The sequence below is a fragment of the Aptenodytes patagonicus genome, chromosome 10, assembly GCF_965638725.1.
Source record: "Aptenodytes patagonicus chromosome 10, bAptPat1.pri.cur, whole genome shotgun sequence".
NCBI lineage: Eukaryota > Metazoa > Chordata > Aves > Sphenisciformes > Spheniscidae > Aptenodytes > Aptenodytes patagonicus.
In genome coordinates this window covers 19646524-19669535 of record NC_134958.1, presented here as the reverse complement: position 1 = coordinate 19669535, position 23012 = coordinate 19646524, and the positions used below count along the sequence as shown (strand labels likewise).

Below are 23012 nucleotides of genomic sequence, written 5' to 3'. Positions count from 1 at the left end.
ACTTAATCTGCCCCTTTTAATTTTGCTACAGGGAACAGCAGAAGCCCGTGAATTGATGGAAGGGAGTGCTGCAGATGTTTTTCATTCAAGAATCAATGGAGAAATAATGGAGCTTGTGTTGATAAAATATCAAGGCAAGGACTGGAATGGGCATCTTAAAATTCGTGATGGGATGCCTGAATTTTTTTCCGTGTGTTTCACATCCCATTCTGTGACAGTGATGACAGTGGATATTTACATACATACTAGGCGAAGTGGAAGCCGTATGATCTTGTCTGTGTTCAGTCCTTATTGGATAATCAACAAGACTTCCCGGATTCTCCAGTATCGAGCAGAAGACACTCATGTGAAGCATCCAGCAGACTACAGAGATATTGTGTTGTTCTCTTTTAAAAAGAAAAATATTTTCAGTAAAAATAAGGTATGCTTATATTAGGCGGTGGTTGTGGTGGTGGTGTTTTTAAAATCCTGCTTTGAGGGGGAAAAAACACGCATACGTTTTTGTCTAAGGAGTTTTTTTGTAGTGTTTAAATCTATAGGCTTTCATTTGGCTGCTGCTTTCTTCTTGTTAATTATACTTCTTGGACTCAGTAGAAGGGAAGGCAGGTAGACAAAAAGTCTACTGCAACTTTTTCCAGGTCTTGCACTGCATCCCATTGGTTAACTTTCATCCCGGCCAGAAGTTGGCTGATGGTATAGAGTGGTTAGGTCCTTGACAACTCAGTGGATACCCTACCAGAAAACTGTTTCCTTGGGGAGAGGAATTTAATGTAGATATGTAAATTAAGAGTGTGGACTCCCTTTATAGTCAAAAGGAAGGCTGCTCTGAATCTTCCTGTGGAGGCATTTTCCACTGAATAAAGAGGAATCACAGGCTTGTGTTTTACTCAACTAGGTATTTTGACATTTAAAATGCACAATGTAAATATTCTGTCCTATGTTAAACATACTTCTTTTGTTTTGATTTTGTTTTGATGTGATATTTGCAGGGTCAAATGAGGAGTACTGTAGTAGAGGATTTTTTTCTGATGCAGCCCTTCTTTCCTTTTAAAGATCTTTTTTCACCCAACAATAGTTGATGAAATGGTTGAAGAAACAGTTTTGACAAGGTGTTCTTTTGATTATTTCCTCCCCCCTCTTCAAGTTCGTGAAGCACCACAAACTTGTAGCTTTTTTTCCCATCTATGCGTGTGCTGTCATGAACATAAGAGTCAATGAAGACTCCTCTATTTTGCTACCTTTTACTGTAACATCTTTCCCAAACTCAGGCACAGGCTAATGAATCAGAATATGAATAGTGATATTACATGCTTAAGCTTATCTTAACCTATAGAAGGTTTTAAAAGCACTTAAGTGTCGTCGTTATACTGCTAGATGTGATAAATTGCACTCCATAATGCATGAACTATAAAATTAAAATGAATTTATTGAAGTATTTTCCATGTTCTCTTTTGTGTGTAGATCCAGCTATGTATTTCAACTAGCACTTGGTCCAGTAGCTTTTCCCTTGATACTGTAGGAAGCTATGGATGTGTCAGGTGTTCAGCTAATAACATGGACTATCTGGTAAGATAGATTTCTGTGTTTTGTGGAGCTCTCTTGGGGTTCTTTTGACTTGAATTCTTTTTCTCCTTAAGGCCTTTCTTTGACTACTTGCACTGCTTTTAAATCATGGAAATATTTCCAACATCTAGGGTAATAATTTTTATGCCCCAGCTCCTCGGGTCTGCACCTGGCGAAAAGTAGTTTCACCAACAGAAGTTTCAGTGTAATTCTTAAACGTGGTTTATATAACAAACGTGGGGTACTAGGCTCTTCGAAAATACAATGGTGAACTCGCATAGTGGAGATAACAGTTCACATTCAAAATTCATGATTGTTTGCAAGTGTTTAGATCACCACTCAGCAGCCTTGTCTAAGACTACATTTCCACAACTAAGCAGAATATAGAATACTCTTTATAATAATATGCAGATATGTGGGCAGTTCTGTTTCCATATACGCTTTAACTGATTTCTGATGATACAATCATTTTAGGTTGTCTTGATTTTATTGTAGAGGGATTCCTGTTGGATTTTCCTCACAAATGCTACAGCTAAAACTGTCTCTTTACTATTGTGTTAATTGTGTTGCATAGTTTGCTGATGTTACTGCATGCTGTTTGGTTCTTTCATTACAGGTGTTCAGAACAGGAGTGTTGTGTGCTAGCCTTTGTAACTACAGTAATGTTAGCTTTTCTTTTTTTCCATCCTGACTTTTTTCTTGAGCTTGTTGTTGATTGTTTGCTCAAATTGTCCTTGTTCAACAGGTAGGAGTTAGCATCAAAATGAGCAGTTTTAACCTTACCAGGATAGTTACCTTCACTCCATTCTACACAATAGCAAACAAATCTTCTCTGGAGCTAGAAGTTGGAGAAATTGGTCCTGATGGCTCTTTTCCAACTAATAAATGGAATTATATCTCAGCTTCAGAGGTAATGTTTCCATTTTTTTCCTTCGGATGTTATTGTAGACAAACAACTGGTCTCTAGCTGTCACTTAAGGAAAAAGCAGTTCTCTTGGAGAAGCTCTGTCCCTTCTGATGGCATGACGTGGATGCTTCACATCTCAGAGCAACTTGAACAGCACAAGTTGCATATGTTGGTAAATTAATCAAGTCCTTCAATTTAGATAATTTACTAAATGTGAATGAGATGTTCATCAGTAGATACTGGGGTAAGAACTAAGGCATTTGAAATAGTTTTAGTCACCCAAGACTGTTTTACTGCTGGCTTACTATATTGAACATACATGAACTGTTAAAGTCATGCATATTTCTTGTTTACAGTGTCTTCCATTTTGGCCTGAAAACTCATCTGGTGAACTTTGCGTAAGAGTAGTTGGCTATGAAAGCTCATCCAAACCATTCCTATTTAAAGCCCAGGATAATGGTACCCTGCTGAGGCTGGAAGAATTGGTGAGACTGACTTTGTGTGATCTGTGATCTTAATACTCCCATTTTAGCCATATGGTATTGAACTTAGGAAAGCTTGACTGCCCAAGATCATCAAGATTGAAACCTTTGTGCCTTAAGGTGTTGGTGCACTGCACTTAGGTTCTGTTACATAAAAAAGGTTGTGAATCAAATTTGCTATGTTGTTAATGTTTTCATAGCTGTGTGAAGTGGTCAAGTTGATTTAGTTTTGATGAGCTTTTAGGAAGCCGAACAGCTCTATTGCTATTAAATTAAAAATGGTATACACCTCTAACATCTGCTCTTTTGCAGAGGGTATTTCTTAGGTACCTTCAGTTTGTTTAAATAGTTGTCCTAAAATAGAACGTATTTTTTGTTTTCTTGATAAGTTAATGCATGTTGGAGACACACTGTTCATGGCTAAAATAATTTGATTCAATTAGTAGAATCTCAATTATCTCAGAACTCACCCTAGCCTAGCATTAGGGAATGTATATATAAATGTAGCATGTTCAGACAAGTCTTTGGAGATAATGCTTATCATAATTAGCTGAAATATAAGTGACTGTGAGGATAATCTAGCTCTCCAAGTTTGCTGAAGCAGTTTGAAAAAATGTTTTTGGAACAAGATGTCATCAATGTTCTGGTGTTCTGTTGAAGCACGTAAATAGAACAGTGGGGGGTTTTCCTTCACTGTTCTAAGATAGTAGATAGCTCAGCTTTGCAAGAGAATCCTTTCTAGTCCCGTATGCAATGAGGTTTTACTACTACTGTGTAGAGTGCTAAACATAATTTCTCACATACCTCTGATGTGAGCTGGAGAATCTGTAAGGTCATCTTTTCAAAGGTAGATGTGTCCCCTCCCACCTCTCCTCCAGACCTTACAACATAGCAAAACCATCAATTTATCTTGCTAGACAAGCATTCGAGAAAGCTATCTGAAGAGACTCTCCAAGAGGGAAAGCATGAGGTACCTCCTTTGCATAAGCAAATGAGAAAAAATGTGCTGTGCATATCTCGGAAATATCTTGCAAATATATTGGAAGAAAGCAGGATCTTGAAAGCCAGTAGAAGAAAGACTTACAATGATTTGTTTAGAGGTTTAATCAATAGAACTTTTCTGCTCAGTGGTCAGTTTGTTAATACACTATTGCTATATTTGTCATATCTTTAAAAACGTTAGTACGTTTGTCTAGAGTAGCCTTTCAGATTTTTAAGGAAATTGCAGTTTTTAAATAAAACTTTAAGTTTTCTAACAGAAAGTGAAAGGAATGCTTGCCTATACCTTTTACTAAACTTAACCAAATAAAGTAATTCTTAAAAATGTTTTACTTTGAATATAATTTTTCAATTAAATCAACAAATAGTTTGTGGATGCTACTAACGTCTTTCTTAAGCCAGTGACCAATGTGTTTGAGCTTACCGTTACTAGATAGCGTAGAGTACATTTCATTTTTTCATTTGTAAGAGGCCGGTGAAAGACTGATCTAAAAATAACAATTTAGTCTGTTCTAACTTGAATTTATGCATAGAACAAATATTGAACTTTCTGTCTAACTTTCTCTCCAGAATGGGGGCTTACTGGTAGATGTGAATGTTTCTGAGCATTCTACTCTCATAAGTTTCTCGGATTACCATGAGGGAGCTGCTCCAGCTCTTATTGTTAACCATACTTCATGGGACTCTCTCAGATATAAACAGAGGTGCGTGAAGGAAACAATTTGCCATCGGTCGTTTAACCAGGGGGTATCCTTTGTGAAGAAAGTAGTTCTCTTTTACCATTATGGTACCTTGAAAAATAGAAAAAACCCTTTTCTTTATCATATTCTTTTAATGAAGTATTTCGTCTACTTTTAAGCAGTCTCCATAGTTTGAGAAAGTGGAGAGAATAAAGTGGGAGTATGGACCTTAGTTCACCAAGAGCCTAGCTACAGCTGGACTTGTTTGGAGTGGATAGCCTAGGCCTTTCGTGCCTCACCTCAGGAGGCTGGAGGGGTGGAGTATATAGCACCATGATCTGCTTGCACCACTTCAGTCAGTGGTCTTAACCAGTGAATATTGTCATTTTACTCATTTTCTTTTAACCTGCAGTGGATTACAAGAGGAAATGGAGTTGAAACCAAAGCAAGTATGCCTGTTTGCATGGACAGATCCAACTAAAACAAGAAAATTGACTTGGGGCTACTCCCAAAACTTTGGTGAACATGACCTACTTAAGGTAAATTTCAGAGGGGGAGAAGTAAATACTGAACCACTCTAGGACTAGAACAAGATTAAAATTATCTGGGAGAAAGCTTCTTCAGTAACTTTGCATCTGTCTTGTCAAGTAGCAAGATTTTAGATGTTTAGACTAATATAATTGGAGGATTGGACACAAACTCCAACCTGCATTTTCTCCATGGTTGTCTTGGGTATGGAAGCAGAAGGATAAAGTGTATGAGCTGTGGATGTATCTAAATAGTACAGAGGATGAATAATTCACCAATTTTCTAGCAGTGCTGCATTCGGCTTAAGTATCTCCCTAAAGATGGAGAAAATCCCTGACACTTGTGACTCTCGATTCCTGTGGGAAATGCTTGCATGGAGCAGAAAATTCTGAGTTGCTCACTAAGAGCTATTTCGGTGTTTGTAACTCATGCAATATTAAAATAGGAAAATGTGTGAAGTGGGGGCAAAATAACAATGATCAAGATGGAAAATGAGTGGGGAGAAGAGGGAAACTGTTACTACAAGCAGAGGTAAATCTAGGATAAGACTGAGCAAGTATTTTGTTAAAGAATGGGGAAGCAAGCATTGATGGAGGAAGATTTTTTTTTTCTCACTTATAACTGGAATGTAGGCTAAATAAAGTCCTATGTGTCTGTCTCTAAATAGCAGCCCTCTTGCACCTTTTACTAAACTCTGAATCCTTCAGAGGTGGCTTGGCTTTTCTATTGACTAGGCACAGAGTTAGGAAAACTGAAAATACTAGTAGCTCAAAGTAGGGACATGAAAGCAAGTTTGTGTTTCAGTTATACTGGGAATGGATTTAGTTTCTCACAGCTGAACTCTGACAGTTAACCGGTTACAGTGTGCTTTACCGTATAAGCACTTTCTTGGGTCAAATTTTTTACATTTAGAAATGTTTTTAGTTTGAAACTGATTTCCTTAGTATATAATTATGGTTACGTTCATGATTATTTTGGGCTTTTGAGAAAAGGGCTTTAACTATCTCAGTTTTGCCTCACAAATTAACAAATAAGGAATATCTGCATTTGAAGAGCAGAGATCTTAATTATTGTCTGGTTTTACTGTTTCGTGGTATATGATTTAACGCCTTCTTCCCCCATCACCTACGATTCTAAGTCTTTTTCTTTGCTGTGAAGGCCTTTGTTTCCTAATAATTTCCAATATTATTCTCATCCACAAATATTGCTGGAATGCCTACTTTTCAAAAGGCAGGGGGGATCTCAACCCCCAACTTCTTTCTAGTGTTGGGATACAAGATGCCACCAAATCAGTACAATGCAGTAAATGGAACAAACAAGAAAAATACTGAGTTCTGGTTTTTATGTGTGCCAGTAAACTTGCTTGCTTATAAACATACAGCCTGGATTTACTCCTGAAATGTACTTATTATATACATTTTTTTTTTTTCCCCAATACAGGATGAATGTGGCCAATTCCCTTACAATGCAAATACTCAAATACACTGGGTGTCTTTCCTCGATGGACGCCAACGAGTGCTACTTTTCACAGATGATGTTGCATTAGTTTCTAAAGCACGACAAGCAGAGGAGCTGGAGCAACCTGATCAAGAAATAAACTTGTCAATCCATAGTCTTGGACTTTCTCTTGTTAACAATGAAAATAAAAAAGAAATCTCTTATATAGGAATTACTAGGTACTGCACATGGAAACCTAAATATTCCTTTGAATAATCAAAATCTGACAGCATATTACAATTTTAGCAATACAGTTGAGTTGAAGGGGATGTCTTTCAAATGAAATTAATATAAGTGAAACCTTTTTAAGTAAAATTAAGTTCTGCCTTTATTCCTATTGTGCAACTGGAATAAATAGGATTTAACTGCCTCTTTTCTTAGCTTCTATAAAAAAAAGTAAACAATAGGGTTTTTGAGCCTGAAAAATTAGGATAATATCTCTTTACGTGGTTTGCATGCATAAGAAAGGTTTAAGTACTTTTAAATTGTTAACCTTGTTATTTGTCTTGCAGTTCTGGTGTTGTTTGGGAACTGAAACCGAGGCAAAAGTGGAAACCATTTAATCAAAAGCAAATAAATCTGTTGGAACAAGCCTATCAAAAGTATCTTTGTAAGAGTGCTTTCCAAGCTCCAGGTTGGCATAAACTAGACAGCAGTACTGAGGTATGTTTTGAGGTTTCAGTGTTTAAATGATTGCAGAACATGTGCAACAGTTAAAACAGACTTCTTTTTTGCTCAGTAAGGATAGACGTTAAGAGAAACACAACCAAAAAGCAAGCTTTTTTTTTTAATAGTTACATGTTTTGTACAGTAGAATACTTTTGTATTGAGGTAATACTGAGGCAGTATTGAGGTATTGTATTATGAAGTAAGAATCTCAAAGAATTTTGCTTTTGTGTGGTAGAAAAGATTGCTTGGTATCTGCATGTTAGTTATGAACCTGTATTTTCATTGATGTAACTTAAATTCTTTGCAGAAATCTTGGTTTTAGCTTCTTAGTAAGCTGCAGTTTCCATGACTTGATATGATAAAGGAGACTATAGTGTTCAAAGACTCTTGAAATGAATTCACTTACCTGAGCTTTGACAGATGTTAATTATACATACCTGTATTCCACGCATAAATTTAATGTGTTGAAATGGCTAAGTAAAATATAGGCATTTTATAGTACCATATTCAGGCTTGTTTTCTGTATCACCCTTTCATTTGAAAAACATATATACCCTCAGCTGTATGAATACTTAAGTTTTGTACATTGCAGTAGTGCCTTTAAAGTACGTGGTATCAAAAACTTGTATCTGTAAGTTGTTACCTTTGACTCGCAATAAAGGAGAGCTTTTTCCTTTGGCTTCTCATAACTTAAATGTTTCAGGATCAGGGTAGAAGCATCAGCTGGGAAAGTAGTCAGCTGCATGTAAATATCTTTAATTATGCCAGTGTGTAATATATAACTCATGAAGAAATAGTTACTAAGATGACACACAGGTTCCTGCTTGGGGCAGCTAAAGTTGCAATGTAATGGGCTTATCAGCCTGACTAATGGTTTTCATTACTTTCCATGCAGATAATTGGACTGAGTAATTCAGTAGCCATGTGATCATGAAATAAGGACAAATGCATGTTTTATTTGCTAGTCTGCTTACTAGTAACGTAACATTTTTATTATTTCTTTAATTAAACTGTATGTTAGCTCTGCTTCCTTCTATTTCCAGGTGAATTTTAGTAAGGTTCCAATGGAAATGCGTCTCCCAGTCAGATGCAGCATCCGACGCAACTTCCTGTCAGGAATTCAGGTTGAATTCAAACAGTCACCTCACCAAAGAAGCTTACGGGCTCAATTGTACTGGCTGCAGGTACTATCTTTCATCATGTTCTATAAACTAAACAGACACTTCTAGGCTTTTATTTTATTCATTTATATGAAGAAGTATCTCCGAATCTTACATATGTGGTGCTCTGCTCGCTATATCAGAGTAGCAGAAGTGCTATGAATGCTCCATTGATGGAAAAGTACTGCAGAACTGCCACCCCAGGATTTTGCAAGTAGCATGGAAAAAAATCCACAAAATTGTGGGTTAGTGTAAAGCAGGGTGCTATGATAGAAAGTTCATTTCTAAAGAGAGGTTGTTTTGGTGTGTTAAAACAAAAACCTCAATCTTTTTCAAAACTTGTTTACCATAGTTTGTATACAGTCATGTAACATATTATTCTAGAGAGTGTATCTAGAGGTTCAGAGATCTTTAGTACAAAAACTACCTGTCTAATGGAAAGTAGATAATAGATATTTAAATACTCAAAAATAGTATGCAATAATATATCTGCATGTAAGCTTAACAGTGAATTAATGTGCAACACTTGCACCTGATTAGCATACTCCAGTCAGTACTAATAGTGTTGCTAAATTAACCAACAGAGTGCTTGAGCAGGTACTAGTGAGAAGTGTTTAGTACTAGAGAAAAACAATGGTGAGAAATCATAATCATCATTGTCATCTTCATCTCCATTTGCTGCACTTCAGAGTACCCCAGGGGAGGGCACTCATCAAGGACTCTGATGCTTTTCCTGACCAGCTGGTGGGGAAGAGTTTCCTCTTTCCTTTTCTTTCGCATTTTGTTTTTATTTTTGCCTGAAGGTAGCTTTCACTATTAAGGTCAATGTATGCCATCAGCTGCAGACCCTCTAAATGAACCTTTGTGAGTGTGAACCTGTGTAAGCATCCCTTGTGCCACACTTCCAACCATCTGACCTTTCATAACTAAATAGGTAACATTCGAAAATAATATCAGAGTAATCCTCTTCCTCTCTTCTCCTTCCCCCAAAATAAGAATGACGTTCTCTAACACAATCTATAAACAAGTTTCTCAAGCCTTCTGAAATAGAAATAGTCTCTGATTATTGTGTCCTTAAAATATTCCTGCAATTATGCAATAATTTTTTAGGTTGATAATCAATTACCAGGATCGATGTTTCCTGTTGTATTTCACCCTGTAGCCCCTCCCAAGTCAATTGCTTTGGATTCAGGTAAGAGAAAGCCTTTAGTAATACCAGATTTATTCAGCCTTGGAAGTAGTAACTTGGCAATTTATTTTTTACATATACTTAGATTTTCTTTTTTTTCTATTTAGAACCAAAACCCTTCATTGACATCAGTGTCATCACTAGATTCAACGAATACAGCAAAGTACTCCAAATCAAGTGAGTTTAACAGTGTGTTGTAATACGATTTTAGAGATTTAATGCATTTTGGAAGTGAACCTTGTTTTAAAATTCATGTTCTCCTATCCAAACAACTCTTGACTTTGGATTGAGTTTTTTAAACGTCTCCGGTGAAAGAACATCATTCTAAAAGAAACTTACTTTTAGAAAGTAAGGACTGACCACATGGACTGTTACGCAAATTCTTCAGTAGTCAGAATTATTTCCCTCTTGTACTACAATATCAGAGTTGCATGTCTGCCTATTTGCTGTACAGTGCTGGATTTATTTAGTGTTCTAACAACAGGCAGCTCATACAGTCTCTAATGTAGCCCCATACAGCGTGTTCTATTGTGAAATGTATGTTCTTTAGTTAATATGTCTGTCTTAAGTTTTTGTACTAAAAATGAGACAAAAGCATTATACTGATGGTTTCTAATGCAAGTATCTGTACCCAACTAGTGTGGATATAATATTTGAGGATCGTGTATTTTAATAAAGTAAATATTCAGTAATACGACTTTTGGAGAGATGCAGCTGGATAAGAGGAAGAAATATGTTGTTGAGGTGATGTTATATATGGAGCACATGGAATCATAATGTATGAATATAAGGAGTATTTCGTGATGGTTAATATTTTTAGGTAAATTTTGAGTGTGTTAAGATATGAATAATCTACAATAATGTATAGCTTTGTGAGGCTGGTAAGCCTTTCTAACTATAAATAGACAGTTGATACGGTAGATTGTAAGTCTTAATATGCAACATTGCATAACAAAACTTCAATTACGTAGGGTAAGCATGTGATATTTAAGTTAAACTTCTACAAGTATACACTGTTTGGTTTTTCCCATTTTAGATACTTCATGGTTCTTATCCAGGAAATGGCACTGAAAATTGATCAAGGATTTTTAGGAGCACTTAGTGAACTTTTCACTCCATCTACAGACCCAGAAGCTGAAAGACAAAGGGTAACATATGAGAGAAATTGATTTTTGCCAGAACAGGGCATTTATGGTAACAGTGTTGCGATTTTTCTGAATATTTCAGTTTAAATGAGTGAATATTGCATTTGACAACAGTGAATAAAGGGACATGGTAAGGTAATTTTCAGTGAAGCATTGGGATTTCTGTTAAACATTGGCTGTGAGCATTACTGATTGGCAAGTTTGAGTAACTGATACTTGGGTATGTGTAACTGTTTTCTGCTCTTTTAATGTTTCATTAATTGATGACACAGTTGCTTCAACTGTGGCTACAAAGTGTTAAGGGTGGTAGATGAAATAAGGCTAGGGTTTGTAGAGTGGGCTTTTAATTGTTAGTCTACAGTGTCTTTTGTCTTTAGAGAGCAGAAGGAACAGATTTTCATGGCTCTAAATTGAGTCTTATATAGGTGGATAGTATTCAGAAAGGTCACATTTGGTTCTAGTTGTGCGTAGGAGAGTCATTCTTACAAGTTTCTTTTTCTTAGAAATGGTATCTTCAGATGTACTGTATAAAAATTTACTTTTGTGAGGAAATACAAAAATGCAAGAACCTCAGGAAGTTAGTTATTTTACTAATATTTCTAAATTAATTTAGAAGTGATACCTTAAGTGATTGAGGAATTTAAGGGAATATCAAGTGATATAGCATAAATCGGAAAAGTCACCCAGAAATTGTTGTGTGGGTTTCTTTTTTTTTTTTTTAAATCCTGGATTAAAGAGAAGTATTAGTACAGTTATAATCTGGTACACAAAGGTAATTAGTCTATTTCCAGTTTTGGAGGTGTTGGCTATTTAACTAGTTAGTTAACTGTTTTATTACATTTGGCTATGATTATTTTTGCTGTTTATTTATATATATATTTATATGTATATTTTTACATATATTTTATATATAACATTATTTATTATATTACATATAAAACAGCATAATTATATATATGTTGATGAGATAAACTTTTGTTCTATGTTTGTTTTTTTTTAATAAACCCAGTCTAAATTAATTCAGCAAGATGTAGATGCACTTAAGACTGAGCTAATGGAGTCTTCCCTAACAGACCTGTCAATGCTCAGCTTCTTTGAGCATTTCCATATTTCTCCAATTAAGGTATGTAATAGAGATACTTTTGGTTAATAAAACACTTGATATCAATGATCTCTTAATTCCTTATAGTAAATACATGCTCCGATCAACCTTCTAAGTAATTGAGGTCTTCGTGCTGTCTTCCTAATGGGGATTTTTTATGTTCTCTAGAACTTAATACTTTGTTGGAAAACTTTCTTAGTTACCCATGAATACGAAGAGATCCTTAACCATTGCTAAGTGGGAAGAGTCAATGCCTGTAATAATGAGGAAAGCTAGATAAAATGCTGGCCTGGAGGTGTCTAAGTAATGTATGATAAGTTGTAATAAAATACACTTCCATGGGCTTGTCTTCATGTCTCTCTTGAACTAGTTAGATTTTTCAGAGCAAGGGAAGAAAGATCATCAGTAATTATATATTATTCTGAATATACAGAATGTTCCCCTAAGGCTATCAGATTGAATAAGAATTTAGAGGAAAAAAAAACCTTACTTTTTCTTTTGACTGAATGTATAAAAGAAAGACATAAACCCCAATACAGATTATTAAATTCTGGCACTTTTTTCAACTTTTTACTTATTTCACTAGATATCAGTTAGGGTACACTTAGATTCTTGGGGTTTTTTTCTAATATGGTTGTGCTTATAAACTTACAAGAATGTGAAGCCAGGGAAAACACTAGAGGGACAAGACACTATTGTGATATTTTAACATTATCCTCTAGCTAGTCTGGTTAAAGTTGTTGAAAAAATGGTTATAATTTTATGTCTTTTGCATCTTTATTTGAAATGTCTAGATGTGCTGCCTCTTAAGTAAAGGAAGGGGCTTCTTGTTCTCCCCTGTTTTTTTTCCCCGTACTTCAGTGACCCATCCCAACATTCTAAACCACTGGATAGTGGGAAGACCGTGAAAATGGCTGTGTGGCCTTTCGGAGGGGGAAAAAAAAAAAACAAAACCCAAACAACAAAAAAACCCCAAAAAACAAAAGTGGGGAATCTTGAAAAAGTCAAATCATACAGGTTAACTGCTGTGCCCTCTTTTAAGGGAATAGAAGGGAGCAGCATTGATTATGGTGATGAACAAGGGAAAAGGAAAATAATTTTCTGTTGCCCTCTCCACCCTTAAGAACGGTATGTGGATTTCCTTTAAAAAAAGTGTCTTATCGACACTAAACAATTCCATTTTACAGTGTTAAAGACAGTTCTCTAAAGTTCATGCATGTCCCCAAAAGAGTGACTGGTTGCAAAAATACACGAGCTAGTTAAGTAAATCAGAATTTAAAATTTAATTTACTGGGAATTAAGCTCCACCTATTTAACAAGTTATTTCTCTCATTGTTTACACAGAAGTTTACAGATGTAAACATAAAAGTTAAAATTCTAGGGCAATTTGACACTTCTCTGTATGGAAATATAATTAAACATGTTATCAAAGTAATACCATTGTGAGTTCAAGCATGTTTGTTGAAATTGTACATTTCCTCAAAGTGAGTAAAAATACACTTACCATTGTTTCACCACTGGTTTGTTTACATGTGCACCACACAACCTGTCTGGTGTGTGTCTTTGTTCTTGATTTGTCTTGTTTTACTAATTCTTTTGTGACAGTTGCATTTGAGTCTGTCTCTGGCTTCTGGTGGAGAAGCATCAGATAAGGGGGAAGAAATGATAGCCATCCAATCTCTGAATTTGCTGTTGAAAAGTATTGGAGCTACTCTAACAGATGTGGATGATCTTATTTTCAAGTAAGCTAATAAGGATTTTTTTTCTTTAATATTTTGAATAAAGCTACTATACATTTAATAATTGGGTCCGTGGTAAACTTTGACTACTATAAATGTATACAGCCTTTGGAGAAAGGGAGGAATGGAGGGAAGATGGGGATTGGGCACCTTTTTAAGAGAATAGGGCTTCAGGATTACCTGAAGGAAAAAGAGAGAACTACTTAGAAGGAGGAAGCGTATCTATAACTAACGTGTGATTACTTGTCTTTCAGACTTGCTTTCTTTGAAATTAAATATCAGTTCTACAAGAGAGACCAACTGATGAAGAGAGTTGTTATACATTATAGTGAACAAGTAAGTTTATTTAGCCAAGCCTTTGTGTCAAATTTTGAGTAAGTATCTTACAGAATGCAGAAAATAGGAAAGGAAAGGTGAATACCTCTAAAAGCTACTAATTTATTTCGTGGTAGTGAAGTTAGGAATCTGGTGGCACATTACAAAAATGTAAATATGAAAGTGTCCTGCAAATGTGTTTAAGAATTTTAAGTGATTGCTTCTGTTCTTTTTATTTATTTTTTTCTTCGCCAAAGTATTCTAATAGCTGTCCATACATACACTGCATCTTTTGCCTAAGCCTGTCTTCATTCTAGTAGGAATACTTAGTTGAGTACTCTAACACCATACTTAGGTAGTAAATTAAAAAATTTACCCGCCTTGGGTTCTAACATGGAACTATGTGTAACAACAGCTAGTAACACCGCTCTTGTTTTTGCTTTTTTTCCTCCCCCTCATTATTTAGCTCCTGAAACAGATGTATGTTCTTGTACTTGGGTTAGATGTTCTTGGAAATCCATTTGGCTTAATCAGAGGCTTGTCTGAGGGAGTTGAAGCTTTCTTCTATGAGCCATTCCAGGTATGACTTCCTGATTCTTCAACTGTGCACGAATAGTAGGCTGACTGAATATACTGGTAGGGTTGTGGTTTTGTTGTCACTGTACTCTACACCCTGAACAGTTAAAAAAACAGTAATTTTTTATGTTAACTTTAAAGAAATAACATATTCAAATGGCCTTGCTTTAATCAGTGTAAAGGAATTGCTAGTTTTTCTTGAAACAGATGCATAAATGTATAGTTTTCTGCTATTCATAATAAGCTTCATTTTTAGGGTGCTGTACAGGGACCTGAGGAATTTGCTGAAGGCTTTGTAATTGGTGTTAGAAGTCTTCTTGGACACACAGTGGGTATGTATCCGTATTGTTACTGTTTTGATAAATTAGGTTAAGACATGGATTGCATGCAGTTTTTTTTTTTCTTCTTATTTTGAAGGGAAAGTTATATTTTTAAAATATCTACATGGCAATTTTTTTGATGCGTATTTAAGTTTGCCAGATACTATTGCCAGTATTTGTGATACATATCATTCACACCTGACTTACTTGAGAACATCTAAATGTCTGTTTTGTAGACTGAGCAAGCAAACTGAGAAACATTGCATGTCTACATGAATTTGTAACATGCTGTGGATGAATAAGGAAAATAATTCTAATGGTCCTAAAATGTCTGGAGAAGCCTGAGAAAGTGTTCTTAGGACCAGCTATTGTTACAGTTACCTTAGATTTTTATTTCTTTTTAACTATGTGTTACAGTAGGTAGAGAAAATATGATTCCATCCAATATGCTATATAACATGTACTGAAGTGATTTAAGAGTTACCTTTTGCTGTATTTATGCATTTCAGGCCAGATTCTGGACTCTTCTCATGGACAATATGTGGTAGTCACTCTGTGTGAATTTGTAATATCTAAACTGAATATGAAGGGAAATTGCTATGAACTTTGTGGCTTCTGGTGTGTTGTCTGCTGTTAAATTGTGAAAGAACAGTAACTTTTGCTTTCTGCCCTGTTCCATCAGGTGGTGCAGCAGGGGTGGTGTCTAGGATCACCGGTTCTGTTGGAAAAGGCTTGGCTGCTATTACTATGGATAAAGAATTTCAGCAGAAACGGAGAGAGGAAATGGGTCGGCAGCCAAAAGACTTTGGTGACAGCCTGGCCAAAGGAGGAAAAGGCTTGTTACGGGTATGAACTTGAAATTGAGGGTATGATGTGCCAACTCTTAATCCATGCTTGAAAATTATATGCAAGCAAGTTTGATAATGTTGTCTTTATCAGTTCATGAACTAAACAGAAGAGACAAACAGGCAGTTGGTTTATAGGGGACTCAGTGTAGTGTATCAGCTTTAGTGTTTGAGGTTGTGTTTTTGGCCGACCTGAGGAATTGAAGGTAGGGTCTTGGACAGGAAAAGTGTAGGAAGTAACATCAATTTCTCCTGTGAGTTATACAAATAAACAAATAGTTATTCATGTTCAACAAATGTGTTATCTAATTAAAGTAACTGGGCCCTTATTTTACCTTGCAGTCACTTCTGTCATTAAAGTCAGTTCGCTCTGAATTATGAGCTCTGGGCACATGCTGTGTAGTAGAAATGGCTTTCTATATGTCTGAGGTCTTATAAAAACTAGGTTTTCTTGGCTTAAAAGAATGTGACCATAAAGCAAGTAGAATGTGTATAAAAGTATGTACTACACTAGGTTGGAGAGATTTTTCTGAAATAGAAGCTGTGCAACCCCTGTATTTTTTTTTTTATAATCTAAAATCGGGAACCTTTTCTGGTTTCTAAAAGATTACATCTATTTCTAGTTAAAATGTTAAGTAAGAGACAAACGTCATGTAAACAATTGCTGAGAGATCTGTATTACCTGAATGCACATTAAGTCTTCTAATAAATTCTATCACTTTCCATTCAAAATAAAACCAGTCAACTTTTCTAAGTAATTTTAAGTAATAAACATTGTGGAGTTGTTTCTGATAGTTTGCTGAAAATTTGGAAGTTACCTCAGTGGGTTTTTATTCTTCTGCCTTAGTGTCATTAAACTACTTGACCTTTAAAGTCTTCCAGAGAGTTATTTGATGTTAATTTATCTTGAATATTCGGTATCACTCATGACTGGGTATTCTGGTAGCTTCCTGTTAGTAGTGAAAGTGAAATAGCGACTTTCTTAATTATTACAGACCAATTACTGTACAAAAGATTTGTTAGTCTGCCTTGCCAGCATAAATGTTTCTTCAGTCATTTTAGTTTCCCTCTCTTTTTTTTCCCTCAGTTGTTATTTCCTTAAAAAATTAAAGTAAAAAAACAAAAAACCCCAGCCAAACAATGTTTCCAATATTGAACTTCATTATAAAGTTTTAAAATTAAGGATAAGAAACAACTGGTTGCTCAGTTGGACTATAGCATTCCTGTTTCTGAGTAGGAACTTAATTATTTTCTTCATTTCAGGGTGTTGTTGGAGGTGTGACAGGCATAATCACTAAACCTGTAGAAGGTAAGCACTAAGGTTGCACCGCACTGCTTAAATGCTTTCCCAATAGTTTACAACTTATTTTGTAATTTTAAGAAATATCAGTCTAAGTGTGGTGATGCTAAGGCATAGCAAGATTATATTTCCAATTCAAATGTGACCTTATATGATGATTTACTCAAATATATTTATAGCTGTTACTAACTAACCCTTACTACCTTTTCAGCCTTTGTATGAATTAAGGAATGGTTGTCTTTGTGACATATTTTGTTAGGCCTGCTGTAGTACCCAATTTATGGTTTAAAGCCAGAATAAAGATACTAAAAATAATAAACTAAAAAGCACCAATTGAAAAAGTTTTTTGGGACTCCAAAGGTTGGAGAAGTCTTAATAAGCAAATTTGGTTTTATGCCCGAGATCAGTATTCGTTTTTGTGAAGACTGTCACTTTATCAGTATCATAGATGATGAAAAAATCCAAGATAAAATGCTTCTTATTAAAATTCATGTCCAAGTGATTTAAATATTGGAAGTTAATTGTTACTTTGTTGTATTTTAGAGGTTATTGGAAGATACTTTGAGGTGTAGTCCTTCTCTCATAGGTGGATGAACACACATGTTTTCTAAATGCTGTCTTGGCTTTTCCATAGTTACGTATTACCAGGAACATGAAATTTTGAGATAGAAATAGTTAACTTCCATTATATTCGTGCATCTTACAGTCTTCAGATTATTTTGTTATTACTATCAACCTATAAAAACTGAGTATTGGCCTACAGTCCAGCCTGAAAGCGTGAGAAGGAGAATCTAGTTAACGTCTCAGTTATGCTGGCTTTGGAGGCTGGTAAGGTGTTAAGTGAACAGCAACACACAACAAGTTCTCAGAGAGAACTGCTTTAGAAGTGGATTGTACATAATCAATGGCTGTGGGCTCTTTCCAATACAAAACAGTTCTAGTGCAGCCTGGAGCAGTAATAGTTTAATTCTGTGGTTAATGTCTTCAAGTAGGTCATTAAAACTATTTCTTTTTCTGTTCCCTTTCTTTTAAAGGGGCTAAAAAAGAAGGTGCAGCTGGATTCTTTAAAGGAATTGGAAAGGGGCTTGTAGGAGTGGTAGCCCGCCCAACAGGTGGCATCGTAGATATGGCAAGCAGTACCTTCCAGGGAATTCAAAGGTGAAATGTCAAGAGGAAGTTCTGAAGTACTCTATGTTGGACACCAGGTGGTCCAGTAGTGACACAATTATTTGTGTTAAATACAATATGCGGTAGGATATATGGTGTTGAGAGATGTCTAGTACCCTGTAATGAATTTATTTTATGATGATGTCTGGAAATTGCTGCTTCAGAATACATCTTGCAGTGTTGTACTTCAGGTAGATGATAACTAGTCCATTTTCTCCTTTCACTCCCTCCCCGATCAGAAAGTAATTAAAAGATCATGTGTAAATTTTCCTTTTGAGGTAGGTTTGTGTACTGCTGAATGCAAATAGGTAAATGTCATTTAAACTTACTGTAAAAAATAGACCATTGAAATTTTTGGAATAAAGCTTGCCAGTTTGAAATTTAGTTAGCAGTGCACATCAGGGGCTTCTTGTGTTTTAAGGGGACCTTTGGAAAGTGTGTTAATAAACATGAGAACCCTTAGTAAATTATCTATGGTTGGGTGTAAACTTCTCCAAGTTATTCTGTAGCTGTCTAATTCGCTAGTGTTAATTTGGATTTATTACTAGCAGTGTATCTTTACCATTTACATCTGTAGGGTACCCAGGAATATGGGCAAGTGAAAGGGTGACTTTTTAAAGATATATTAGCGAAACTCAGAATTGTAGTATGCTTACCAGAATACTGTTTCACTGTCTATGGCAGGGTGGCAGAATCGACTGAAGAAGTATCTAATCTCCGTCCTCCACGTTTCATTCATGAAGATGGCATCATCCGGCCATACAATAGGGTGGAAGCTGAGGGTTATGATTTGTTTGAGGTATGACTTGCATTGTAAATACAGTTAAAATTCTCTAACCTACAGGGTTCCGTAAAGGATTATGTTACAAAAAAGCTGCCAGGGATCTCTGGCAGTCGTTACGTAGTAAAAATTTGCCCCAGCCTATTTCATAAAGCAAGCCTGTATAGCAGAGAAGACCCAGTGCTTGTAGTAAGCTGAATGCGACAAGAAAACTGCAGCATTGCTGTTAAATGATCTTCTGCACGTTATGTTCTGTAATTGCTGACCTCATGCTCTGGAAGGAGGTAGTAGGATTAAGAATTAGTAGGATCAAGATTTGAGTATATGGAAACAAGAAAAACATTTTGATACTCACTTCTAATGTTTTGCTTAATAATAAAGCTGAGGCTGGTTTACAAACTAACTTTTAAACAGGATGAATAGAGTTTAAATTGTTTGGCATATAATACAACTACTGAAATTCCTTTTTTTTTTTTTGTGGTATCAGCAGTTGAAAAAACTGCATGAAATCTCAAAATACCACCTTTTGGTATTTCCTTATCTTGTTCTTAATAGCAATATCTCATAGCTACAGGCATTGTGTGGACATTTAGCCTGCTTCTGCATCTGGATGTGGCTAATATGGAGGGTGAATAACAGTTGTTTTCAAGTCCTAGATAATTGGAATCCAGTTAATTTGTATTTCAGCCTTCACATTCTTAAAACTTAGTAACAAAATAAGCATTTTAAGTTAAAAAGTTAAAGTAACTGTCTACATTAACATTTTAAGACCAAAACTTGCATGTTTGCGACTTCCTTCTAGATGTTCTTTTAATCCTTATTTCCTATTCTATTTCTAATGTTTCTCTACTTTCTTTCTCTCCTGGCATACGCAGCAAGAACTGGAATAACGGAGTAAACATTTTCCATATTTCTTCCCTATTTCCGTCACGGTCTTTTTATCTGCCTTAAGTATTTAGACTAAGGGCATGATTGCTTTTAATGTGTCCTCTCCCCTTCATTCATATCTTTTCTGTGTAGCAGTTAAATAAAACAGTATTTCATGTTGTCCAAGCTAAGAAAACAAACAAACAAACCATCTTCAGTAGGATTAGATGAGTGACTAAGGAGAGAGACAGGGAGGGTTTGTTTCCTGTATATTTGTTTTTCTAAGGTTTCTTAGCTCCTTATGAATGGCAACAACAGGAGGCACTTGGAAAAAAAATCATGGTAGGGTAGACGCTGAGTTCGTTCATTCATTTATTAGCATTCTCGTAGAGCTAGGGCTGTGGATGAAGGGAGAAAGCAACATTTTGATACTTGTGCAAAATTTAAAATAGTGATATTGAATGGAATTTTCTTCTGTGAAAATGCTTACAATTTCATGCTATAGAAATTGTTTCATATAAATGCTAAGAAAACTTGTATTTGTGGTTTCTGTAATATGCCATAGGCCTGTCATTTATACATCTGATGAACCACTATCACTTCAAGTTACTACTACTGCTACTACTTCTTTATGAAAACTTATCAATTAAAAAATATAGCCAGCTCAGTTGACTCTGGTTTCATTCACAGAATCTTCTAGGGCTTTGCTGTTCAACATACTTAAATGTAAACTTTCAGCTGTTAACATGAATTTACATATACATATATAAATAAAAAAAATATATTTCTAAATTGTGATGCCATAAATTTAATTTCTAATACAACATCGCATAAATTAACAAGCTAAGCTTAACAAGCTGTTCTTAGAACAAATTGTTTGCCTGTCATACATGAAAAAACACATTGAGCAGAGACATCTCTCTGCTGCTAATGCCTTTTAGAATTTAATGGTCAATAGACAGCTTATTTAACTTAAAATTGTTTTTAAAAAAACAGTGAATTTTTATTTCAGCTAATTAAGTGAAATTAAGTTGTGATATATTAAGCAAACCAAATTTCTTCACATAGTGAGATTTTTTTGCACTGTATTTTTTCCATCTATCACAAAGGAAAAGGTAGCACAATTAACACTGAAAACTGGATATTATGCAGTTCCTGCATATCTAATATTTGTATTTTTCTTAGATCTAAATGGTGTAGATTGGAATTGTATACTAACCAAGAATGAATCTTCTGTATAGTTCACTAAATGCATTTTCTTCCTTTCAGAAGTCAGTTAAAAAACCCCAAAACTGTATTCAATTAACTGACTGATTTTTATTATTATGCTAGAGGTTAGTGTTGGGAAGGTTTTGTTTTCTAATGTAAATTACAAGCAAGAGGGAGGGACAGTGTCTTTACAGGAAATAAGATGTTTAACAAGGAAGATGAGTCAGAAAGTCAGTTCTATATGCATTTACAAATTTAATTGCAAATAACAACTTATACATACTAGTGCTGTTGATTTTTTTGGATCCACTTTTGACCCAACAGTACAAGTAGTTTAACCAGAATCCCTACCCTCTCATCTATTTTAACTAACTTTAATGCATGTGTCCCTTGAAAATAAATATACGCTTACAAGGTTGAAACCTTGTAAGGTTACCTTAAGGAATGGATGCCTCAATACTATCCAGTGGTTGGACAAAAAAAGTGTTTCACTTACATACTCACTTGTATGTGAAATATAGACATTGGTAGACATTCGAGCTCAGCTTAGGAGGAGCATATATGTAGGTCTTGAAAGCCAAGTTACTTTTTTCCACTCGGAAGGGTTTTTTTTTTGTGCAGAATGAGGACAGTAGCCAGATGGAGTACATCAGTTCACTTGTGTAAACTTGTTTACGCAGTGCATTTTCCCAGAAGTGCTGTATCTAATGTATATGGGCTATATAGGGATCTCCTCAGCCAATTCAAAACCTGGAAAGTCAGATTTGACATCTTGCAGGCCATGTCTCTAACTCATGCAGTGAGGCTTAGTAGTACGAATGCGTTTTGTTAAACATAAATGCACAGTATGTATAGCTGGAGAAATCAAAGAACAAATAGGGCAACTCTAGGAGAATTGTTTTCCAGGGAATAAGTGCTCATGAGTTTTAATCTTCATATGAGGAGTGTTTGTAGTTGATGAGATTTGCTAGAACAGGTAATGAATGCCTTTGGCTTTGTTAGTCTTTGCCTTTTAATACGCAGGTATTGCTGCCTGCTCTGGTGAGGAGACTGTCTTCTAACCCCAGCACTTAGGGTCTGACATGATGCAATTCATACATCATTCAGTGTATGTGGCGTTACTTTGTTTCACCTCCCAGTTAAAGCATGGAGCTTTATAAAGAATGCAGAACACCTAGTGAATAATTGAGACATGGTGGTGAGACAGTGGTTGGCAGAGAGAATAATATACTAGGTTTCAAGAAACTGCAGATTCTATTTCTGGTTGAGTCACTGTTCTGCTGTGTGAATTTGCACTGATTCTTTCATTTCCATGTAAAATAAGAATGACTTGAACTTCTTTAAAGTGCTCTAGTGTTCTCATAAAAATAAAAGCTTTTGATAAAGGTGCCTGAATTTTGAGTGTGCAGATCATGGAGTAATTTGCATCAAATGCAACCCCCTTTTTACATAATGCCACCACCATTGTGTTGATATCTATCAGGTGTATTGAGAATAGCTCAGAGAAATATTGCATCACTTAAGCACAGAGCTCAGTGGGAACTCTTACTTTAGTAACTTATTGCATGTAAAATCTAAAAATACTATCAGGATTGTTTCTGAAGTTATGAGAAACAGGTTTCTCTCCAAAGCTTTGAGTTGAAATAGAGGAACATGTTTATGAATAAATCTGTTTAAATATGTGGCATGTCTCATTTCTGCATATCCAACAAAAGGATTCAGAATATGGATTGCAGCCTTTGAATTGCAGTCTTACATGGTGGTGCGTTTTGTATTTCTTTAATTTTTACTTGTTTTTAAAATAGCTATGGTTCAGGTATAAAATGTGAGTTCATATTTTGATTTTAGTCCTATGCTGCCATCTTTCTTCTGATGTTTTGAAGAGACTTTGAGATAAGCAGTCTTTTTGGCATTTTTCTTCCTTTCATGTACGTCTTAGAGTTTCAGAAATTTTTAAGGTGGTCAGAAAGTG

General features: G+C 35.4%; 1 protein-coding gene across 3 annotated transcripts in view; it reads left to right on the top strand.

Annotated features, from left to right (window-relative positions):
• VPS13C (vacuolar protein sorting 13 homolog C) overlaps positions 1-23012 on the top strand; it is a 100390-nt gene that overhangs the window by 69175 nt on the left and 8203 nt on the right. For 2 of the 3 annotated variants that reach the window (XM_076348377.1, XM_076348376.1), the window contains 21 exons: positions 32-421; positions 1462-1566; positions 2309-2473; positions 2827-2955; positions 4522-4655; positions 5044-5170; positions 6600-6835; positions 7169-7319; positions 8369-8509; positions 9596-9677; positions 9782-9851; positions 10711-10822; positions 11829-11942; positions 13527-13663; positions 13915-13996; positions 14442-14555; positions 14808-14883; positions 15554-15717; positions 16980-17025; positions 18051-18174; positions 18868-18982. In XM_076348377.1, the coding sequence (XP_076204492.1) occupies positions 32-421; positions 1462-1566; positions 2309-2473; positions 2827-2955; positions 4522-4655; positions 5044-5170; positions 6600-6835; positions 7169-7319; positions 8369-8509; positions 9596-9677; positions 9782-9851; positions 10711-10822; positions 11829-11942; positions 13527-13663; positions 13915-13996; positions 14442-14555; positions 14808-14883; positions 15554-15717; positions 16980-17025; positions 18051-18174; positions 18868-18982 (2814 nt within the window). Of the gene's footprint in view, positions 1-31; positions 422-1461; positions 1567-2308; positions 2474-2826; positions 2956-4521; positions 4656-5043; positions 5171-6599; positions 6836-7168; positions 7320-8368; positions 8510-9595; positions 9678-9781; positions 9852-10710; positions 10823-11828; positions 11943-13526; positions 13664-13914; positions 13997-14441; positions 14556-14807; positions 14884-15553; positions 15718-16979; positions 17026-18050; positions 18175-18867; positions 18983-19839; positions 20035-23012 lie in introns of those variants that run through there. The other variant, XM_076348378.1, reaches the window with a different exon arrangement.